At 40.6% G+C, this 17679-nt stretch overlaps 1 protein-coding gene across 2 annotated transcripts in view; it reads left to right on the top strand.

The window, feature by feature from the left end:
- ST6GALNAC3 (ST6 N-acetylgalactosaminide alpha-2,6-sialyltransferase 3) overlaps positions 1-17679 on the top strand; it is a 207781-nt gene that overhangs the window by 119670 nt on the left and 70432 nt on the right. For both annotated transcript variants that reach the window (XM_027900671.1, XM_027900672.1), the window contains exon 3: positions 16402-16811. In XM_027900671.1, coding sequence (XP_027756472.1) covers positions 16402-16811 — 410 coding nt within the window. The remainder of the gene's footprint in view (positions 1-16401; positions 16812-17679) is intronic.

Below are 17679 nucleotides of genomic sequence, written 5' to 3'. Positions count from 1 at the left end.
AGAGTATCCTCAGAGCTGAGCTCAAACCTGAACTGCACACAGAAAATCTCCCCAACCCTGAAGAACATGTTTCTTCATCTGTTTCTTTTAAAAGGGTTGTTTGCACTGTTTTATAAGGTGACCTAACCTCCCACCTCCTCCAAAGCGCAGCAACTGTTGTTGTACAGTAAAATTACACTCTAGCTGGACCTTTTCAAACCCTCGAATCATTCCTTCATGGATCTGGCCTTTTGCCAAGCCTTTTTCCTCATGTTCAGGCAATAAAATTTGGCATCCCTATGGAATAGATGCACTGCATGTATATTGCTAGGCCAGGCATTCCAGACAGCTGTCACTAATTGCTTTTTCTACCAACAGTCTTCAGAAATGAAGCTTCTCTTGAGCTGTTTGAATTTCCAGGTGAAGCCAAACCATTCTTCAGCTGCAGCCAGGATTAGGACTAGTTGGGTTTCCCATCTATGCTTCTTCCTTCAAGAGAGTTGATGATTTAGCTCTGTGTTCCTGGCTTACTAATTTGTAAGAATACAAATTTGGGCTCTGAATTCCCCTGTATTGGGGGGTAGCCAATGAGCTGGAGAACCACAGAATACTTCATGGTAAGACAGACATGCAGGCTGTTACAAAGTGGGAAGAGTAAAAACAAAAAAATAAAGAAGCATGCCCTAAAGGTGTGTGTACATAAGATTCTGTGTTGAGCAGGGAAGTTCTGATGTCCACATTAAAAATGCAGCAAGACCGAAATTCGAGTTGACATATTTACAGATGCAACCACGTTTGACACCAAGGTCAAACTAGATGTCTCTTTTATCACGTGGTGTGGCAAGGAATCTACTTTGCAGCTTGAGTGCTTCTGTAAGTCTTGGAAATGCCTGTGGGACTGTGTTCCTGAGCTCCAGTATCAGCAGGTGTTTGCACGTGGCAGGAGTTACACTTGGGGCAGTGCTCGAAGTACAAATCAGTACCTACATCAGAGGCTCAGAACTGTCATAATCTTTTCAACCAAAAAAAAAACCAAACCCCAACCCTCCAAGGAAAGTAGGCATTTAAAGCAAACCAACACGTTAAAAATAATTAAAAATAAATATTCACCACAATCAAATGATTTTTCGTTTAAGAATTCTAAAGGTTCTGAAGAAGATGAAACACCTCTGCGTGACAGAGAAGTTTATCCTGCAAGTTAGCTGATAATGGGATAGGAAGTAAGAACTAAAGACAAATGATCAATTCTTACTTGGTGTCAGGAAGGCAGAAATAAGATCCAAAAGGATCTCTGATGGCCCTTCTCTGATCCAATCTGCTGGATTCAAGTTTTTTTTCAACAGTCTCATTGCTGGATGTCAGTGGGATGAAGGATAGGCATTCTGTGCAGCTTCAGATACCAAAGAAATATTTCAGTCTAAAAAGGAAGATTCCTTGCAAGTCTAAGGTTGAATGTGTGTTAGGCAGTGGGGATGGTAAGGGGTTGCATTTTTGGTTTGTCACCTAAAGACCACCTAACTTTCTTTTCAGATTTGGCCTTAAGTAGATCAGCATTTTGTGAGATGATGAGGCAATGCTCGTGAGATCAAGGAGCCATCTACAAGGCTCATCTTGGCATTCGAGCCAAATTTTAGCTAGCTCTTGCCTGGCATTTGTTGTTCCCTGTTCTTTGGAACAAAACAAACAACCCCCAAACCAACAAATAAACAAAAGTTCAGAAACAACACAAAACAAACCCCCTAAAACCTCAACCCACAAACAAAAAACAAACAAACAAAACCCAGAAGGAACTGGCTGCCAACAAAGGCCCTGAAATATTTAGGCAGTAGCCTGATGTTCACATGCTGAATACAAGCCAAAGAGCTCTTGCTTGTGGAACAGCATTACACGCCTGACTTTTGCTTTAGTAGTGAGGGTGATTGGAGGGATAACCATCTCTATTTGGCATGGCATGCTGCAGAAATTTATTGTTATGTTTTATGTATTTCTCATTGTGGAGCTCCTGTTCCAAAGTATGCAGCTAAGCCTAGGCAGGGAGCAAATCCCAAGTCAAATTGTCTCATGCATGAAGAAAGACAGTTTGGAAGGCAGGAGTCATTAGAGGGAAAGGATTTTTCATTTTAGTTATGAAACTTAATTTCTTTTCACTGTCTTCCCTCCTTTGCCTCTCTAAAATATTGATAGAGGTTATAATTTCTGACAGTGCTGTTGATGTAAGTAGTATCCAGCACGTAAGTAGTATCCAACAGCTGAAATAGATAGTGTAATATTGTGATGGGGCCCATCACATAGTGACAAGGTTGGAAGGTGCAGCTGAAAGAGTGTATAATTTGGCGTAAATGAGAATCTTGATTCTGAGCAGTCCTGAAATTAGAGAAAATGCAGATCTGCATGCAAACTTCACAGCTCTCATACAAGCCCTGAATTTCAGCAATGATCGTTCAGGTGGGGGTTGCTGAGCAATTGCTTCAGCAAGATAGCAGAGTACCAAGCAAGCACGTGGATTTTAATCCTGCCAGAAGGTGGGTTTGTCTCGTGTTGCTTCGTGGCAAATCCTGCCTTTCCTGTCTTGGAGTGCTTTCCATCTCTGGCATTAGTGATGACTGCCATCAGACACCTGTGGTCCCACTGCTGATGGCAGATGGATCACATGTGCAAGCCAGAGGAACAGCCTTACAAACCTTTGATCCCTGTCCTCAAGTCGAGTGTGTTTTTGGCATTAAATTTGACTCAAGGATTTGAGAACCATGGACTGCTTTCTCTTTAGCAAAGGTTGTAGAGTATTTCAGAACTAGGGAAAATTTTTTGTGCATGTATGTACTTTGTTGGTTTGGGTTTGTTTTGTTTTGTTTTGTTTTTCATAAACCTTTTTTCAAAAACAGTTATTTTGGGTTTTTTTCTTGGTGTTTTCCCAGCTGCAGATAATGTTCAAAATAGCTCTGTGGTATGTGGGATCAAAAGAGTTTTGGCATTAAAATAAAGCAGAGCGTTAACTGGTTTGCTTCAACAATAACATGGGAAATAAATGAATAATTCTGGAAAATAAGTATATTATCAGATAGGCAGGACTCTGGAATTAATTCGTGAGGTGCATTGGTTATCTCCACAGTTAATTACATTTTGATTTGAAATGTGTTTAGGTGGAAGTAAACAGCAATGTGTTTAATAGTCCCTGTATCTGAGTCACCCACGTAGCGTTTAATCCACTCCACGTCAGATGGTTTGTGGGCAGAAGGGTGTCCTGGGAACATCAAGGCTCGGCGAGATAACAGCCACTCTCTTCACTCTGAACTTCTTCCTAATCAACAGGTAAGAAGAAGAAATGGCTTGTGTCTGGCCAGCTCTCCCTGAGCAGCAGCCAGATGCTTTGCCCTCTCCGAAGGTGCTCTGGCAGAGGAACGAGAGCCATGCTCTTGTTTTGCCCATTAGGCAGCATTATCTCAGTGGAATGCCAATTCATGTCTCCTTGTGCCGTGTGTGGTCCTCACATATGGGATTTTAATAACCTTCCTGCTGTGCTGTGAATTCATAAACAGGGCTGATGGAGGAAAAGCACCACAGGGCTTTATTTTTTAATTATTGCTCTTCTGGAAAAAAAAAAAAAAAACGGGGTCCGCAGGATTTTTGTGAGGGTCCCGTGGCAGAACCGGCGATTGTTTTGCCGCTGCACTGGGGTTATTCCAAGGGGAGGGGATAAATACTGTATTCACTTATGATACACTCTTTCAGAATTGATTTTCAGTATCCTGCATTTCATAGCCACAACAATTCTGCTGTATTACAGCTGCAGCTGTGGAGGTCTGATTGTATGGGAGTTTTTCCTATTTTTCTGGGATGCACTGAGTGTTTGATTTCTTACAACATACCTCTTCTCCTCCTCCTGTCTCAGCCTGTGAAGCCACAGTTTACTGCTCAGTGGACACTAGCACGTGGCAGCAATCTTGATTTCTGTTCTGGAGAAGGCCTATTCATGCTGAATCAGTGGGGTTTATTCCTTTCTTTTTATCCCTTGTCTACCCCCAGAGTCCATCAGAGCTGCCACTTCTACATCTCACCACGTTCCTGTACTGGTGAGGGCACCACTACCAGTCAGTAGAGCTAAAAATAACAAGAACTCACAGCATTGGTCTCCAGGCACAATTTACTATTTATTCACTGCTAACAGCCTTAGAAAGAGGACTCAACTGAAATTCCCAGTGTCTACAAATATCCTGCGAAGGAATGAGCCTGCGCTGTTTGATACAGCCAGTTTAGCAGTCCTGGAGTTATTCACACATGCCAGGAGGGAAATTGCACTGTGGTGCCTGCCCCTATCTGGAATGAACCTGTGATGATGATCTCAGGTCGTTCTGGATTCCAGTCTTGTAACCATGGCTAATAATATTTTATCTGGAATAAGATTTATGAGGTGTAGCTTCTGTGCAGGATTACCATACGGCATGCAGATCGAAGCTTATCATCCTATTTTCAATTGTGGAATGTTTCTCTCTCCTCCTGGATTTTGTGTGATTTTGTATGTGGCAGGCGATAGAAAGAACCAAGAACAGACAAGGGGAAAAAAAAAAAAGAGAATAATTTTTCACTAATCATTCAGTTTTCAATATTTTGTTGTAGTTTTGGGTTCTGTTATTTTTGAGGGATCCCCAACCTGTTGAATAATCCTCACTATTAAAAAATGTGTGCTGTCTTTTTCACTAAAATTCTTGTAACTTCCCCTTAGTTCTCTAAGTGACAGAACTATAGAATTACAGAAAAAAATATTTTTGGAAATAACCTCTGGAGACCATCTTGTCCAACATCATCTATAAATAGGACTAACATCAAGGTTAGGTCAGGTCTGTGCCTCTTCAAGCTTTGAAAATCTCTAGGGATGATGACTACAGAATCTTTTGGGTACCTGTTCCAAAGCTTAATTGCCCTCAGATGCAACAGTGCGTTCCTTGAAAAGAAGAGATCTTTTTTAATGGGGTATCTGTAGCCCATCATTATCTTTTCCTCAGCTCACCTGCCTTGGTCTTTTTTAGCCACCACAACACCGTGGCTGTCTGACAACTGTGCGTGGTGGGGTAGCTGAACACACACACACACCCCACACCCTTCTTCATGCTGCATCTATAATTCTGCAGTTGCATGACTCAGAGAGAGGGATGCCAAAACTTTCACATTTGCTCTGTAAATATTTTCTCAGAATTAAGTTAATACATCATCTAAACCCTCCGTCTCTCTCTTGCTGCTTTTGGTTTTGTTAGTACATATGTGCATATGTATGTGCTTTTTTTAATGTCACTAAGCAGGCAAGAGAATGTAGAAATAACTGTGACTTTGGGAAAGTTTTCCAACACACACTGTCCACAGAAATGAAGAAATGTCATTTCCATGCAAGCCAGGGTTCATTGCTGTCCTCTTGGCTTTTCCCTCAGCACAAGTGGGCATTCCCTTTGGATTACTATTTTATAATTATTTGACTTCAGTAGAATTTTTTTTTTACTTAGCTGCGTACTCTAGTCCTTCAGATCTGTGTGGTGGTGAGGTGGAACTTTGCCACTCCGGTTCCCAGTGTGTGACTGTGAGCTGCTGATAGCCAAGAGGTGCAGCAGAGCCTGCAGCACGGAGCAGCACTGTTCCAGGAGGAGGAGGAAGGGAGAGGCACAGCCTGCTTGCTGTAGAAGGCAGTTAGCAGTCCTCCATCATCTCTTCCCTTTCCAGGCCATCAGCTGATGTGTATTTTGCCATATTCACGGTGCCACCAAGCCACATCTGTCAGCAGGCAGATGCTGTCAGAGGGCGCCGATTTTCCCTCCCTTTCTGCTGCCCCCAAGAACCTGTTTTTGTCAGAGCCGTGGTAGTCACTGCTGTATATCAGTGTGAGTTACAGAGCCGCTGATGAGCTGAGGTGTTGACCTTTAAGATTGCTTTTCAGGTTTCAAAGACCCTGCTGTCGTTACAGTCCTTGGAAACGTTAGGAATCACAAGCTACATTAAAGTCAACAGTTTAAAAAATCAAACAAAACAAACAAAAAACACCCACCTACACGAACTCTGTGCACTCACAGGTGGAAATGTAGGATCTGGTTTAACCCATTTGATGCCAGCAATAACAGTGGTTGTTGGTGCACTGAGTCTGTTTACAGATACAGAACTTGTCCATCTATGAACTGCACAAAATTAGGACATTAGGTGAAGTCTCTATGAAGTCTCTGGTGATGTCAGGGGGAGTTTTGCTTTTAACTGTAATGGAGGCAATCAATGTGCAATAGATTTCCCAAGAAAGTCGGGTACATTACAGTAGTATTTATCTCTTACAGATGTATGAAAATTAATTTCTCTTTTAAAACTTTAAATTATAGGTAGAAGAGCTGTATGATTGTAGGTAAACATTTTGGAGGTAGTGGTGTTTATATCTTACAGCTATGTCATTGTCAGGCCAGACTGTATAGTGGAGAAAAAAGATTGATGGGGTTTATTATCTTCATCTTTTAATAAGATTTTGTTTTGAAATTGCTCCTAGCGTGTTTCACCTCATAACTTACCACCTCATTTGTGTTTGTGTGTGTGTTACTCAGCCCCTCAGGCCTTGATCTGGTTCTGAGCTCTGTGATGAGGATGCACAGACCTGCACAGGACCCTGTTGACTTCAGGAAGATTTGGCAGAGGCCACTGCGCTCAGGGGCTTTTCTTCAGCTGGGGTTTGGAAGTGAGGGCTGCTGTGGGATGTGGCAGTAGCAGAAGCTGCTCTGTCAAGCTCTGTCAAGAACCGATACAGAATGATCTTTGCATTATTCACAAATCATTCAACCCCAGTAGTTTCCACCTGAGGGTGCAGGTATTGTTAGTCCCTGACACAAACTGGTGTCTGCATGAAATCTGCACTCTTTAAAATGTGGTTAGTGGACATATGCACCGAGGATAAGATGTAAAAGCAATCAGAAGGGAGTATATGTACAGTGATTTTTTTTCTTTTGAAACAGACCTTTAAGTTCAAATTTTTGAAATGTGCAGCTATGCTCCAACAGCTTCCATTCATGACTTAAGAGACCGTAAAATAAATCTCCCTAATTATTTAAGCAGAACTCTCCAATCCAGTTTAACTGTCTGTCCTAGTGCCCGGTGCCACAGTGTTTGAAATTTCAGATATCTGGAAAAAAAATTAATGATTTAACCTTGTATCTTTCTGCAACAAAAAGTGATTTGATGATCTTAAAATAAAAGGTATTTAAAACAAATCAATTTTTGGACCAGGACCTTGTAAGTGGAGTTTTAACCTGAAATGACATTTTTACAGAAGATTTTAAGCATTTATACAGTCATAAAATGGTACAGCAAATACTCCCAAGATACCAGTGAGGGGAAAATAAATGAATGTGTCCAGAAGCAAGTATGTATTCTCTTTTAGATAAGGCATCCTGCAATTAAAAACACCGGACTTAGAAAGCTTCTTAAGGCTTATTTTGTCGAATGAAAAATGCCACTGGTTCTAATGCTATTGTAATAAACCTTATTGTTATTCCTGGCATGGATATTATTTTTTTTTTTAATTTCAGAAAAATGGATAATTAGCATTTTAGCTTATCACTTTCCTTCCATGCATACAAATAATTTGACAGATAGACCACCAAGAGAGACAAAATTAAATAATAGGTCTAGACAGCATGGAACTGAAATAAATTAGAGGTTAAGCTTCCAGCCTGTTAGGTGGATTTTCATGGGAAAAAAGAGAGAGGGGATGCACAAGGTAGTTTTCCTGGCAGTTTTTGCTACTTACCTTAATATCATTTCCCCATATCAAATCCCAAATAAATTGACCTGAAATAAGACATGAACTTCATATTAGAAGTCCCCTAATTTATTTGTGAGTCCAATTTTTTTTCAAGTGTATTTAGATTAGAGGCCTAACAGGCATTCCTGCATCTGTGATTCAGCCAATAAGTTCCTAGATAATGATCCATGATTAATGGTGAGTGCTGATAATAGGAGGTTATTAGAGAAAGCAAACTTGGAACAAATCTGCTTTATACATTATATACTTTACCGCCATCTGTGGGTATTTATAATAAATACAAATTAAAGTCAGTGGTTAGAGTAATCCATGTTTTGCATACGTGACAGAGAATTCTTTAGACGTGGTCTTACGGTAGGCAACTTGGTAGGGGGAATTCTCATTAATTTATTTTTGCACAGGTACTTATTATTACTTGCAAATTAAAACCAGGTTTTTTTGTGGGGAGGGAGGCCTTTTGGTCGCTTTCAAGGATGTCACTCTGAAGTCCACTCTTCAAGGAAGGATTATGTGCTACATGGTATCCGTGCTCTGCTGCCACTCACGTTATTGGGTGTGAGAAATTGTTTCTGTCCTTTTGTACTGAGATTCATTCGCTATTCAGCCCGTGTGCTGACAGGACATTCCTCCCTTTTCTGTCTCCTTGAGTTGTAAGTGACATTTTAGCTCCTTGTGTTCCGTGTTGTTTGCCGAGCAAATATGCCTGTATAGAGGGGAAACCATTTTTATCTTATTGCCAAATGCAAAAACCAGCAAGGAAATGCAATATAAACAGAGAATCGCAGAAGATAAAGTAAAACTAAACATTCTGATACTGATAACTTGCTGAATCAAGTGATGTGTTTTGCAAATAGACTCTTGCAAATGCAGTTTTGCAGTGGAGTGGTAGAAGGGGTGCCATAGTTAGGACCAGGTGATTCTGTTGTGCTCTGAGTTGTTTATGATGGTCGGTGGACAGTGTCTGGTTTATATGGTGTTTTTTCCAGTAACTTTTGTGCTCAAAATTCAAGAGTCATCCTGTGGTAATGAGGGCAAGTGAGCAGTGTGGTGGATGTCAAGCTAAATGATTTATTGGATTGAGCATTCAGCAAGCGGTATTTGGTTGGAAGAATTCCCAGCTTTTGAACTATTACACAGTCATGATATTTAAAGCCTGTAGATTTGTAAATGGGTAATAGATGGAGTGTCACAAACACTCTGGTTATTTGTGGTCATCAACTAAACCTCTGGGATGAAGTTTTAGGAAGACTCTAGGACTAATGTAGTTAGTTTGTTTTCGCCTTTTGAACAGCCGTTGAAATTAATTTTTTCATAGACTGTTTTTCAGAGTGAATGCTGTTTTAGTGCCTGCCTTGTGATCTTGCTGTGTAGGGTGTGCATGATGGGGTTTGCCTCCCTTCCATAACAATTCAATCCTCAACAGTGGCTGACTTGAGCTTTTCCACATATGTTCCTGGACGTACTTGTATTTTTATGCTGATTTTTTTTTTTAATATGCCAAAGAATATTCTGCTTTTATGTGCCAAAGAACGTATTCAGTGGATCTGAAACTGTAGACATCTGCATGCCTGCAGATGTTAGGATTTCTGGTTACCTACAAGCTATAGTGCTAAATCTGGGACTGAACGTATCCATTTCCATCCGTTTTCTGCTTGGGCAGTTGCAGTGTCAGTGAAAAAAGCTATTCTCTCTGCCTAATCCTGAGTTATTTGATTGACATGTCTGATGAAGCTTTCTTCACAACAGTTATAACTTAACAAACCATGTTTAGGTGTTTTGGTTCTTCTGTTCTGCTAGATTTCATTCCCAATCTTCCTGGTTTATCCTCCTGGCTATATCTCAAAGTTTTACTTTTTCTCCATTCCTCTTTCCCCTTGCACGTGTCTCTTTTAAACACTAAAGTGCATTCTACCTTTTCCTAGGTTTTCTGAAGTGTTTTCTGCCCCTCTCTACTCTTTTGGTATCCTATTTCAATTAAATTCCTCCTCCTTTTGTGGCATATTCCCGTTCAGGAGAGAACATCCCTTCTGCCTTGGGAGAGGAGAGTTTACCAACTACTGGGACACAAATACAAATGCATCTTCTGTTGGCTGAGAGGGCACACACAGGACAGGAAATGCCTTAGGGCAAAACTTTCTTCACCTGCCACTCTCTCGGTGCCCAAAGTCCCCTCGGGGCTGTTGACCATCACTCCTTTTTTTTTTTTTTTAACCAATAGATCTATCAGGAGTCTTTCCACAGTTCATCATTTTAGAAGAAAATACTAGTGTAGGCTTATTTGAGGGGTGTCAGTTTTCAAAAAATTTCAGCTAGGAATTAGGAAGACTGAGAAAACTAAAGGAAGTGTTCTGTTAATGTGAACGACCATTCTGTCACCTTTTCATAATACAGAGAAGTGTTCAATTGAAGGAGCACTTTAATTCCATTTTAGAAAAATATTTAAATATGATTTCTGAAAAATAGAAAGTTAAAATATTTTGATCAAGGTGGAACTGGTTTTACTCAATTTTTTTTTATTATCTTTAGAGGTATTATCTTTAAATTTTCAATTTTTTCCCCTTGTATTAGAACAGAGGAAAATACATAAAAAGACCTGGTTTTGTTCTTTATAGGTCATATACTTGACTCTGTTTCTACTCAGCGTTTTCTCACTTATATTTGAGGCATTTATTTTTCAGCTCTTGATATCATGAGATATACCTGATTCTTGCTTTATTTCAAAGCTGCCTGTGTTGTCCCCAGTAGCACCAGCAAAATCCACGACGTTCTGGTGAGCTCTGCTGTATCTTGAAAGAGGTGGGAGCTGGCATAAGAGTTGTCTGGAGCTATCTTAAGAGTGAGAAAGATGACACTGCATCACTTTGCACTGTGGTTTGTGTTTGGAAGGTTTGAGTTTTGTGGGGTTTGGGGTTTTGTGGGTTTTTTTGTTTTTTGGGTTTTTTTTAACTTTCCATGAAAAAGAAAACTGAAATGTTTCAAAAATACACTTGCTGCTTGAAAGTTTGCATGGGGCAGGTGACTCTGGCTCTGGCATCCAGGTTTCAACCTCTGCCCAAACTCTGAGCTTCCTTTGTTTTCTTGTCTCTTCACCACTGACATCAGGAATCCATAAGATACTTGTTCAAGCAAAAGGCTGGTACAGCCCCTTTAAGGAGCTGCAAATCAAACAGCAGTTCTGTAACAATTGGGTCAGTGTATATAGAGAGAATTTCAATGATGGTTGTTTATTCAGTCTCTTACTGTAGGATTAGTCCCATTAAGTGCCTCCTATGCATTCCCTTCCAATTCACTCAATTTAAATAAAAACTTCCTGCTAGCAGTCATGTACATATCAGTGACATTCATCTAAATAAAATATCCCAAGCTCTTGAGTCTCAGGAACAGTCTTATGTGGAGGCACATCATATTCTATTTATTTGGAAATGGAATGCATGTCGATGTAGTGCTTATTTCAAAATAATGTCAAAATGTTAAAATCTTTATGAAATCTTAACATTAAATTTTATGAAGACAGGGATGTTTGCTGGGATGTGAAGCTGAGGGCTAGGACCAAAATCAACTGCTGAAGGTAAAAACCCCCACAATATTACCATAGAAGGGAAAGGGGAACAACCACAACTTCAGGGTAATAAGGCTGTGTTTTTTTTATGATTTTTATCTCCATTCCTTGATGTTAGTAATATAAGGTGATTTATATACAGTGCCATATTAAATTGATAGCTCTTGCTGGGTGAACATACAAGTACAATCTTTCCTTTCTTTAAATGTGCTGAATTTTGTATTAGGGAAGCCTGGCAAGTCTTTTCTCCCAGTCAGAGGTCTGAAGAAAGCGAGTAAGCGTAGATAAAACCAGCTTGTTTAATCACTGAAACACAGGAAAAATTAAAATACATTTTTTGCTTGTAAAGTAGAGAAAGGCAATAAAAACAATGCCAGACGGTTAATGCCTCTCTTGTACCTTTCATTTCAAAGACCTCAAGAGAACATCAAGAAGAATAAAGGCAAAATCTATTCCCTATTGGCATCATTATAAATGTTGTATCCTCTAAAACTCCAAAGACATCCAAGAGGAGTAGAAGAATAAATGGCATTGAAATAAAGAAAGTCTCTCTGGAGCTTTGTTCAATCGGCTTTGTTAGAATTCACTCAAATAGGATGATTATAAGAAAAGATCTCATTTGTTTCAACATTAAAGGAGCAAATTAATATGTGGCAAGCTGCTAATAATTGCCTCATTATGTAGTGAATGGGCACTGCGTCCAATTTACAGAATTACAATCATATTGTTAAAGTAACAATTGGGAAAGTTTAGTCTGAGTTTCCTAACTCTCTGATTAGTTGTGGGATTCAGAATGAAACCGAGTTGGTGGTTGGAGTGAGCTCTCCAGTGCACCACTGGTCTACGGTGCTGAGGAGTCACAGGAGAAATTAAGCTTTTCATTAGTGGAAATTCCATCTGCATAGGTCCTGAGCTGGATTTGGTCCAGCTGAAGAGTAAATCTGTCAGTCTCTGCTGAGACCAGAGCTTGGCGTGCGTCTGCTCTGTCAAGGCGTTGTTTTATTGAACTCCACTGGCTTGGGCTCGAGTCTTGGCCAAGTGGTTGAGAGACCTGGCCTGAGGGACTTCAGCAGACCTGCAGGTCTGTGGTTGAGGAACTTGGTGATCCAGGATCTGTGCCGTGGGGAAACCCACCCGTGCAGATGGTCCTGGAGCTGGAATTTCAGTCTCTTCGTGTAGATGTTTGAAATGGTGGGGGAATTGTTTCAAATTGGGCATGTAAGCATGCCAAATTCCAAATATTGAAATCCTGTGTGGAAGAGAATCATGTTTTGTGACCTACTTAAGTTAGATTTGCTTGTGACCTTTTCTAATTCTGGCTGATTTTGTTATTTAATGATTTGACCTTTGATTCTGTGAAGCCACTTCATTGCTAAATGCAAAGATTTAATAACTAGAACTGTTTGATAAGTGACCTTTATTACACAGCTATTTCTTTTTGCTAGAAAAATGGCACTGTTTTGCAAGTTCTAATTCACAGTTTTAATTATCTTTTCTATTGTCTGAAAGCTTGCACAGGAAACGGAAAGGTCAGACGTTTCATTTTCTTTACTGATTAAAATATAAGCGTTCCCCAAGAGTTACAATGTATCATTCAGGAAGAAGATGGGACAATTTGTCAGAATCATGCCCATCTGCTCTACTGAGGAACTTCTACATCCTCCTGGTCAGCAACAAAACGAATAATTTTCTAGCAGCAATAATAGCCCTGTGGTGTGTAGAAGTGAAATACATGTCTAAGTACACGAGAAGAGAACAAAAGGTGAATGGTTCCCTATGATTTTTTTCTTTTCTTTAAGTCACGTATCTGTGATGCAAGTGAATAAAGATCTTGTGAGAGTTAAGCCCTGAATCGACGTTCTCGGCCCAGAGACCACAAACAGAACAGCACAGGTTTCCGTAGGGTCCTGCCAATCTGTATCAATCCCACTGCTGCCAGACCATCTCTACAGATGAGAGGGCAGCCTGGACTGCCTGCCAGACCCATTTTTGGTTTATCTGACAGGGCTGCTGCTGAGTTAGTGTTTAATTGCTACCCTGGTTGGTGTTCGTGATGCAGACACCTTTAAACGGTTGCTGTTAATTGCAAAACAGATCACCAAGAAGGCACAATTTCTCTATTTTTCCAGTTTCTTTCTCTCTGCATTCCACGTAAGAATTGTCTCTCTGCTTCTGTTCATCATTAATGCAAATAATACAGCAAGTTAAATGGCAAAGTGGTAGTTTTTCATGCAGGTTATGGCTATCATGGGTAACCTGGCTGCCAAAAATCTGCATATGGGAAAAGGCTGTGAGGTATGTAGGACCCTGGAGTATGAGGTGAGGGGGAACAATAGCACATCACTCCAGCTCCTCAAGGATCACAGGGAGCTGTCAACTGTGTCCTAGTTCCGTAACAGAAGCAGCACCAGCATCTGCCCAGCCCCTTGGGCACCAAAATCCCTATGCCTGAATGGCTCCTGGGGGAGCCACCTGACAGATCAGCTACACTGGAGAAGCTTTTGAGTCTAAAAAGTGATGGGACAGCCATAAATGAGCTGGGTTGTAGTAACAAACAGGAATGTCGTGTTAAATGAGGGGGGAAAATGAGAAAGTTGTTGCATGTGGGTTTATGTGGATTACTGAAACTGCCCCTTTTGTCTGTGAGACTCAAACCAGCACCACCAGCTGCTGGCCTGTGTCCACATGGAGTTCAATGAAAGAATATTGATGTGTGTTTTCTCATATGTTGAGGGAGATGATGCAAAAAAATGGTGAAGTCAGTGGATGATTCTGGAGTCAGTGGAGTATCTGTCACAGGTGTCAGTCAGCCTCCCAACTCTCTCTGGGATCTGTTGGGAAATATGCACATTGGGACACGTAAAATCTCTCTACATTGTAAAAAATGTTTATTCTGACATAGGGCTGGGAGGGGGTAAGCAGCCTCTGCCTCTGTTGAAGAAGAGCAGATTGTATGTTGACCTAGTGCAGGCATTCAGTATTATGAAAGCACTTTATAAATTGGAACAAGATAAATGAATCACAACAAAAGAGCTAGAAAACCAGGGGATGCAATTGCAGGAGTGAGTGTACTCAGTTTATTCGAGCAGAACAGTTACACTCAGTGAATAGAAGATGTGCAGTGCATTTCTAACTAAGGTCAGAAAATCAAGTAATTTCAAATTTAAGAGAGCAGCTCCATTTTAACGGAGAAGGAAGAATTTTTTTGGGGAAAAAAAAAAAGCAAACCAGCGCTGAGGTTGAGACAAATTTGAATGGAACCAGATTCTTGACCAAATTGGCTCTTCCTATCCAGCAGTTTCATATTCAGCATTTGTTAGTTTGAAAGTTCACCCTGAAACCTATAAATTAATCTACTGGGACTTTAACAATTCACTTCATGTTAGGATATGAGTTATGCTCATGGATTTGTTTAGGTCACCCAGCCATGTCCTCATAATGTATCTTAGAGAGAATGTCTGTAACTGTAAACAGAAAGAATCTTGTGTTCAGCTTCATCTCCTGGGATTTCATCCCTGCTGTCAGAGAACTATGCAAGACAGCACTCTAAAAGTACAACAGCTACAAAAAAAACACAGGGTGTTCTGTAAAGGAAATGTGGCCAATGCTTTTGCATGGAATCAGGAATCTTTAGCTATTGATGAAACGAGGAGAGAATGTTTTCATGAACCATTCACATGGAGAAATCGAATCAATTCCAGCGAGGAAATCAAAGCTTTGAAATGGTGAGATTTATGGCAGAAGTCTTGCAGGGTGCATCTTGGTTCAGTACAATATTTGTCACCCAAAGATGAGATATTTTAGCTGTTAAAGTTTGAGTCGCTTCAGGTGTTTATCTCTTGTCCTTATACTACGCCCCCTTATCAAAGAATTTGATGTTTTGTCAGCAACCACATCCTAAGGTTATAGTGGTCAAATGTAGCCAGGATATTCACCCACATCAGCTAAACGAGGTGTGATTGTGAAGAGAAATACCCACGAGTCTGATCAGGAAAACACCCAGGATTCTGTCAGACTAAATGCTCAAAGAACGTGAAGGGAATTATTCCTAAAAAAGATTAAACTGAAGTCACTGGCTCCCAGCTGTGAGTATGACAGAGGATCAAGTCTGTGACCATATAAAAAAATTGTGGGTGATCTTTGGCCCGAACAATCTTCTGCAGGTTTTTTTGATGGATTTATTTTTCATTTGATGTAGATTTTTAACTGAACTTCTCATACAATCCAATTTAAATACAAGGCATTTCCTTTTAGTCTATTGGTACAAAAGAACCAAAAAACATTTTACTCTTTATACTTTGACAAATGATACATCAGATAGGTCCCTGTATCTCTGTTAGATAAATTTTTCCTATTTTCAATTCATTCTGGAGAAACAGCACTCTGGAACATGGTCAGGAAATACTGTCTTTTGACTTCAGTTTTCCCAGGATCAAGTTCCTAGTTCACGTGTCACCAGTCCATCTCCCTCTCATTTTTCATGGGTCATAACCACATCCTGGAGAGAACAGCATATTTCTTTGTCTACACGTCCTTTCCAACTGCAGGATTTCCATGCTACTAGATAGCTTTTTAGATACACATCTAAATCTTTTGACTTCTGTCACAAGTGTTGGAACTATTCATTCAGGCACAGAAACACAGTCAATGTGTAGTTAAATTTGCAGCATTGCTTTTTCAGTCATTTTTTCCCTGTTGTTGACACCAACTTGTTAAAAGATGAGACACTTACCTAAGTATTGTTTTCTGCTGCTTCTTTATTTCCTTGGGTTTTTTTAGTGGAAAGAGTAACATTTAGAGGAAACAAGGAATGATTATTTGTATAGTTGACTTTTCAAGGTGGAGAACAAAGGCAAAGATTGGATCTGCCTATTTCACTGAAAGGGTTTCCGTTCCGAGCTTTGTGGTGGTCGAATTTTCTAGCAGCTCTAACGCATGGGGATCATGGGTTTGGATTTTTTTTCAAAGAGAAGCATTGCTGTCGATTTGCTGCACTGTACCTGCCTTTCTATTCACTGAATTTTCAGTCCTCACGTTTTACAGAGAAGGGCTTGCCACATATTTTTTTTTCCTTCCTGTCTTGCAGCCCCTACAGCTTGACTGTGACCTCTGTGCCGTTGTTTCCAACTCGGGGCAGATGGCTGGCCAGAAGGTGGGGACCGAGATAGACAAGTCCTCCTGCATATGGAGGATGAACAACGCTCCCACGAAGGGCTACGAGGAAGATGTCGGGAAAAGGACGACCGTGAGGGTGGTCTCTCACACCAGCGTGCCTCTGCTGCTCAAGAATCCCGAGTACTTTTTCAGAGAAACCAACAGCACCGTCTACGTGATCTGGGGACCTTTCCGGAACATGAGGAAGGACGGGAACGGCATCGTGTACAACATGCTGAGGAAAGCCGTCGACAGCTACCCCAGTGCCAAAATCTACGTGACAACGGAAAAGCGCATGAGTTACTGCGACGCGGTGTTCAAGAGGGAGACGGGAAAAGACCGGTAAGTCCTGAACGTGAAGAACAATTACACTGTCTGACAAAAGATGCGTGAGAGAAGGCCGTGCTGGATGCTGGCTACTGAGTGGGCCCCCAGATACATTTTTAATGGATTGTTATATGGTTTTGACTGTTATAAGCGCTTGATGAGGCGGCAGCTAGGCCCCATTTACCCCACCTACGCTACCTTCTGTTCGTTCCATTTCTGTTGGCTTGAGTCCCAAAAATATTGGATATCTTCCTGAAACGTTTTCAAAGCTGTGTGTTGTTTTCAGCTCAATTTACTATTGATTAAGTTGACATTTTATTTGAAGAGGATAATCCTACACAAACAACATTTCCAAATACACAGCCTTGGGATAATTCTGGATATTGTATTTTCTTCTCAGCTGAGATTCGCTGTAGCTTTTCTTCAAACACTGACCTCAGGGTTATGCACTGTTTCTCTGTCTTGGTGAAAATGGATTATCAGTGATACCGTAATAGATTTAGGTTTTTACCAGAATTATACTAGAATTCTATTTTCTATATCCGAGAATTTGTGTTTATGCTGCTCGAGTGGAGGCTGTGAGAGATGGAAGTGTGAGAGCCACTGTACTGGCTGGCATGGTCAAGGTAGAAATTGGATTTGTGGAATTAAGACCACAAAGGGCAGGAATTTGCAACTGAGCTACAAAAATTCAGATCATCTGTGTTTTGGCATGGAAGAACACCTGTCACACAGACTCACTGGAGTTAACTAGGAAGGAGTTTCCAGATCGCTGCTGTGTCTTAATATTAATTTTTGAATTTGCACATCAGGAATTTGAGGTTGTGAAGGACTATAGCTGTTCTGACCAAATTAAAAATACAGATATTCACAAACAGTTAAA

The sequence above is a fragment of the Empidonax traillii genome, unplaced genomic scaffold (genome assembly GCF_003031625.1).
Source record: "Empidonax traillii isolate 1590-97213 ecotype Southwest subspecies unplaced genomic scaffold, ASM303162v1 scaffold745:size721762, whole genome shotgun sequence".
NCBI classification, from domain to species: Eukaryota; Metazoa; Chordata; class Aves; order Passeriformes; family Tyrannidae; genus Empidonax; species Empidonax traillii.
This window is presented reverse-complemented; position numbering and strand designations above follow the sequence as displayed.